General features: G+C 39.7%; 1 protein-coding gene across 4 annotated transcripts in view; it reads right to left on the bottom strand.

Annotated features, from left to right (window-relative positions):
- Positions 1–330: 330 nt before the first annotated feature.
- Positions 331–6,556, bottom strand: part of LOC106942513 (actin filament-associated protein 1-like) — a 23,204-nt gene continuing 16,978 nt past the window's right edge. For all 4 annotated transcript variants that reach the window (XM_015025819.1, XM_015025816.1, XM_015025818.1 and 1 more), the window contains 3 exons: positions 1,829–1,937; positions 1,484–1,695; positions 331–541 (listed from right to left, as the gene is read on the bottom strand). In XM_015025819.1, the coding sequence (XP_014881305.1) occupies positions 350–541; positions 1,484–1,695; positions 1,829–1,937 (513 nt within the window). In that variant the 3' untranslated portion in view covers positions 331–349. The remainder of the gene's footprint in view (positions 542–1,483; positions 1,696–1,828; positions 1,938–6,556) is intronic.

Genomic DNA, 6,556 nt, shown 5'->3' on the forward strand with positions numbered 1-6,556 from the left:
ATGACTGGTTGTGTGCTTTGTAAAATGCTCATCATACATCAATATCAAAACATTCTATTCCTAATCTATTCTGTTTTCCCCATTAAGAATATATTTAAATATGCTGAACCATGTATCAATCTAATTCAAAAATACTTAAAAACAATTTTCCTGCTTTGAAAATATAAATGTAAGCAATGTAAGAAAAAATATTAAAAGTTTTCAGAGCAAAAGACATGAAATCCTGCTTTAAGACTGAACATGTGTGATCTTGGATTATGGCAGAAAATTTTCCCCATATTATTTCCTCATCAGGGGATTTAGCTCTGTGGTCCAATAAGTAGAAAACACATTACAAGCAGGTGCTGGTTCACTGAATTACCTTGAGCCACTCCTCGGCCTGTTCTTTGCTCTGCACTGCCAGCACCAGGGCATCTGCCCCCTGGTGGACTATCTTCAGTTCGTGCTTCTTCTTCCTGCCATCTTTGGGGATGTGCATGATGCTGCATCCTGACAGAGTGAGCTCCATCTGTGGGGTCTGGTCTTTAGAAGATTTGTAGCACTACAAGTAGATAGGAACAGGTGGTTTATCGCTTAGTGGATGAAAATGTGACTGTTGGTGCAGATGTTTAAATGCCACAGGCAGGAATAACAACCAGAAAACTTCATTTTCACAAAGCTTCACAATTAGAACACAAATAAACAATTATTTTTTTAAACCCACAAATGAAGTTAGTAAATTTATTACATTTTCCCACTAACTTTATACGTGGCAGTTTTTTTATTAGCTCCAGGGGCCTTAATTTGAGAGTGCTCAGACAGGGAAGCAGGTTGTGAGAGAGGGGCAAAAGATAGAATAGAATTAATTATTTGTCACTGTACATACACTCACCTGCTACTTTATTTGGTACACCTTGCTAGTACCAGGTTTTGCCCTCAGAGCTGTCTTAATCCTTGGTGGCATAGATTCAACAAGGTACTGGAAACATTCCTCAGAGTCTACCCCATATTGACATGACAGCATCACAGAGTTGCTGCAGATTTGTCAGCTGCACATCCATGATGAAAATCACATCCCGAAAGCACATTCAGTGTGATGGCTCCTACAGCATGGAATCAGCTCCAGTCTAAACTCAAGATATCAGATCTGATTTCATTGGACTTATTTTGAGTGGTTCTTAAAACAATGCCATGTGATTCTATCAACCAGTGTCATTGTTTTTAAACTGTTTTGTAATTTGTTTTAAACTTGTGCATATGTTTTAATTTGTATTACTTTTGTGTAACCACATTATGTATTGCAGATTTCTGCCCAGGTCCCTCTTGAAAATGAGATCTAGATCTCAATGGGGTTTTACCTGGTTAAATAAAGGGAAAAAAGTTTACCTGAAAAAGTAATTATTTCCATCCTATGTAAACCATCTAAGATCTGATGCCAGTCATTCACGCTTGTAAGAATATGCTTAACCATTTCTGTCCGTATTTCTTTTCAACAATCTCTCACCAGTAGTTTGTTGTCTTTGATGACACACAGAAGTTTAGTCCACTGGCCAAAGCGTTTCTTGCGTAACAGAAAAGCACAGATTCGGGCATCTTTCACAAGGTCCATGGACGCCTCCTCAGATGGCCACTGGTGACGCATCTTCTGACTCTTCCCATCTTCCTCTTCCTCATCGTACGATTCGTAGGAACTGCTCATGGCATCTGAATCATAGTCTGAGAGGAAACGTAGACTATTCTTCATTTCGTTGACCAGAAATAAGCTAACTATGTTAGTGTTAGTAGTTTTCTATCGATAAAGGCGCATATTACACTAATGAATAAAAATTTACATCCGCTTATTACTTACTAGAGGTAATGTACTCAGGAGCCTTTCCAGGACTTAAGGGAACTGCTTCCTCATAGTAACCTTCTGGAAGAGAGGAGCTGGGCAGAGGAGGAGGGTCGCTGTTTGGAGCCTACAAACAGAGCAAGTTTCCAATGAGAACACTGTATAATAGCTGCTTAAAGGGAATGCATCATGTATTTTCCAGCCACATAGTGCAATTTCATAGCACAATTAGGTGACCATGTTTCCTTCGGTTAGAATTAGAATTTATTGTTTGTCACTGTAAATAAAATGAGATTAAAGCCAGGTTGAAAACAGTGAGAACAATGTAGGATAATCTATACAATATAAACAGAAATATGGTGATAGTTACAATATTCAGTAAAATTTATATATGCACACATATACACAAACTATCATATAATTAGTGGATGTGAGAGTTCAGGGTGTTCATTGATTTTGGGTAGTCGTGGGTGTGGAGGCAATTCAGGAGGGGGCTCAGCACACGGCCCTGTGGGGAGCCGCTGCTCAGTGTGCAGGTAGAGGAGAGATGAGGACCAAGTCTCACAGTCTGTGGTCGGTGAGTTCTGAGATGAAGCTGACTAGGATTATTGTGTTGAAGGCTGAACTGTAATCAACAAAAAGACTGAGGGCATAACTCTGTTGCTGCTCCAGGTGGTTCAGTGCTGAGTGGAGAGCTACAGCAACGGTGTCCTCTGTGGATCTGTTAGCACGATAGGTTGTTTTGAAAATGATGCATATATAAAAACAACTAAAAGGAAATTTGACTTTGCATCATAGCCGTGTATTTGATGCCTTGAAATTGGCCTTGGTCACATTAAGAATGTCTTACACTTTCTGACACTCCCCGTTAAGTAAGTCATCAGATGATCAACCTGGCCATTGCCTTCCTGTGCAATGCCGCTTGAAAAAAGCTCTCACTTCCAGCTCAGTCTGGGCTTTCTCACCTTGACTTAGATTGCCAAGTCAAGGTGCCAATTGAATTTCTGAGATGAGCTGGTTGGACCTTTTTGGGTTGAAGTTGGACTCAAAATCAAGTCCCAAGCCTACTGCCAGTTTTTAGAAGACACTTTCTTCAAGCTGTGGTCCAGGAAAAAGTCTGCATCTTTCAAGAAGACCATGATTTTTATGCAGGACAATGCTCCATCGCATGCATCAAAGTACTCCACTATGGAAGGCCTTAAAGATAAAAGAATAATGAAGTGGTCCCCTTCCTCACCACCTAAACCCCACTGAGAACCTGTGGGCCTTTCTTAAACAGGAGATTTATGGTGAAGGAAAACGGTTCACATCTCTGATCAGTGTCTGGGAGGCTGTGGCTGCTGCTGCACAAAAAGTTGATCGTCAACAGATCAAGAAACTGACGGACTCCATGAAAGGAAGGCTTATAAGTGTTATGGAAAAGAAGGGTGGCTGTAAGGGTCACCGATTTATTTTCTAAATGTCAGAAATATTTTACAATTTTGAGTTGTACGTTTAGAACTCTCACTTTAACGAATGACTAACAAGTAAGATATTCAATATTAAATATTCAGGTTTTTAGAGGTTATTAATATTTTGGATTGACCGAGAGCGCTGTAGTTGTTTAATAATAAAATTAATCTTGAAAACTAAAACTAAAACTTGTTTTCAAGTTTTAGTTTGAAAATGCCACAGTGTAGTGGCATTTCTGTCAGATGATTAGACTAATCTTATAAGAATCTAATTACCTTTCAGCTTGAATAGTGCCAGATAATATGGACAAATGCAAAAAGATTTCAATAGTCTTCAATTGATGCAGTATAAATCTTCTCTTTTAGCAAAGAATTGTTCTTACAGAACTGGTATAAATACAGTGCATTCAAATCTTGACTGGCTAAAAGTCCATGATAGGACATTATTCTCAATATGGAACATTTTCAAATTCCAAATTTTTACATTTTTTGATTGTTCAGTACAAAACAATGTAAATTCAAATCACTATGTCATCAGTTATGCAGTTGAAGGACGTTTTCAAATTCCTCAGGCAAAAACTAATTTTCTCAAATGCACCATTACTTACACAGTGGAACTCTCTACCATTAACTCTCATAAAAACTGACAGAAGTTTGTTTTTGAAAGAAAACTGAAAAACTTTTTCGAATCAATGTACCCATACTGAGATTGGCTGGTTATTGTATACTTGCTAAATTTATCAACATTTTGTATGGACTGTAATTAATTTGTATTGATATATGGGCTAACCCTGTCATCAGTCATATATTTCAAAGATTTCAATTGAGTGTTTTTAATGATGGACCCCAGGAAGATTTGATGGATGCATAGCTTATGGAGATCCTAAACAATAAACAAAACAAAAAGCAATGCTTCTCCTTAATGCCATTTACAACCGTTTCTAGGAGAAGTAGTTTGTATGATAAGCTATGTTTTTGATGGGGGAATTAAATTGTAATGTGAAATAAAGCACACAAATGTGAAATTTAAACAGTATTCCCTCACCTCATTAAAAACACCATATCAATTACATCTAGGGATGCCACCTTTCAGAAATCAAAATAGCAGAGCAGCTGCCTCCAAGCCATACATCATCAAGTGCAATGCAAACCGTTGGATGGAGTGGTGTAAAGCATGCCGTCAATGAACTCTAGAGCAGTGGAGGTGCGTACTCTAGAGTGACGATTCACACTTCTCCATCTGCCAATCTGATGGACGAGTCTGGGTTTGGCGGTTGCCAGGAGAATGGTACTTGTCTCACTGCATTGTGCACAGTGTAAAGTTTGGTGGAAGGAGGATTATGGTGTAGGGTTGTTTTCCAGGAGGTGGGCTTGGTCACTTAGTTCCAGTGAAAGGAACTCTGATTGCTTCAGCATACCAAAACATTTTGGTCAATTCCATGCTCCCAACTTTGTGGGAACAGCTTGGAGCTGGCCCCTTCCTCTTCCAACATGACTGTGCATCAGTTTACAAAGCAAGGCCCATAAAGACATGATAGAGTCAGGATTCTGTGCAGGCTTGACTGGCCTCCACAGAATCCTGACCTGATAGAAGACCTTTGGGATGAATTAGAGCGGAGACTGAGAGCCAGGCCTTCTCATCCAACATTAGTATGTGATCTCACATATGCACTTCTGGAAGAATGGTCAAAAATCCCCATAAACACACTCTTAAACCTTGTGGACAGCCTTTCCAGAAGGGCTGAAGCTGTTCTAGCTGCAAAGGTGGACCAGCATCATATGGATTAGGAATGGGATGTCACTTAAGCTCATATGTGAGTTAAGGCGGGTGAATGAATACTTTTGGCAACATAGTGTAATTAAGATGCTACAGTCATTAAAAAAACTTGCACAAGCTTTATGCGCATCTACTGCAGTAAAAATAGCGTTTTGGCCTGTTTAGGTTTTTTTTTTTTTAAACTGAAATCCATTTTAGAAAGAAAACCTTCTGTGTGTACGGGGCCCCAAATGCACAATGTGGCAATGCTTTTGAGAAATTCCCTGTGAAGCCAAATGTCATCTTTTCGTGATTGTTTAGTTGAGGGGTTTGGGGGGAGCATGACAGCAGCAGCTTATTTGGATTTAAAGTGACAAAAGGCCATAAAACAGCTCATTTTGAAAGGAGCTCAAAAAAGATAGAACTGAACAAACTAAATTCTTATCTAGGAATTATTTATTGCAAAAAAAATGTAATGAACATGTTTAGTAGAGTCTGTAGACCTTTCCTAACCTATTCAAGGAAGCATAATAGGTCACCTTCCAGTTTTCACTTACTGACATTATAACAGTGCCCTTCTATTACAATGAAGTGAGCTAACGCAGTCATCCCCAATCCCCGGGCAGCGGACCGGTACCAGTCCGTGGACCAATTGGTACCGGGCTGCACAAGAAATAATTAAATATTTCCGTTTTAAAAGAGAACCTTTTATTTTGAAAATCCTTTAGCCCGATTCTCTCGGTTACGTCTTGCGTGCCAACATTGAGCCAACAAGCAGCAAAATGAGTAAGAAACAGATCAGGTGTCTTTGGAAAGTTTCTTTGCGAAGGGGAAAAGGCCCAGAGAAGAGACAGGAGGATGGATTTATCCCGGTAAGTAATTCCCACATTATAATCCTGCTCTGCATGATATGCAGCTTCTGGCTTAGTAATGAGTTGATGAATCCTTCAAACTGCTTTGCCATGTAGAGACCAAGCACCCTGTGCATAAGCAACACTTCGGGTGTCATCGTCTCTCATCACTCCCAGATGGGACCGTCTCGTTGCAGAGAAACAAGCTCCGGGCTCCCGTTAGTCGTTATCGTGAGTTAAAATTTTCATGAAAGTAAAATGTTCGTTTTTGTGGCGCATCTGTATCTTATTTTGAAGGGATATGTAAACGTTACCATAGCAACCAGAGTCAGCATTTGGGCAGTGGTCGAGATGAGATGAGTAGAGCTTGTGAGTCTTAAGTCTGGTTTAGACGGCAAGATTTAAGGATTGTCGGCCGATTCTCCAAACCTCTGTGACAACAGAGCTGATAAAAGTACAACAGGTTCGATCGGTTCATGTTCAGCCACAAGGCAGAAGCAACAAACCACACGAACCGATTCCAGTCACAAACATCGCGATTCCAGAAGAAAATCCACAAAACCCCCAACATAGCATACGGGAATTTAGAATAACCAAACACGGATGACGATGTAGAAGCAATAGTTATAGTTTGTGGAGTCATTTTAAGAGATAAAAGACGTCATAAAAAGAAAAGGCAGTGGATAAA

Source organism: Poecilia latipinna, unplaced genomic scaffold (assembly GCF_001443285.1).
Source record: "Poecilia latipinna isolate Pla-1442-1.1 unplaced genomic scaffold, P_latipinna-1.0 Scaffold4333, whole genome shotgun sequence".
Lineage (NCBI taxonomy): Eukaryota > Metazoa > Chordata > Actinopteri > Cyprinodontiformes > Poeciliidae > Poecilia > Poecilia latipinna.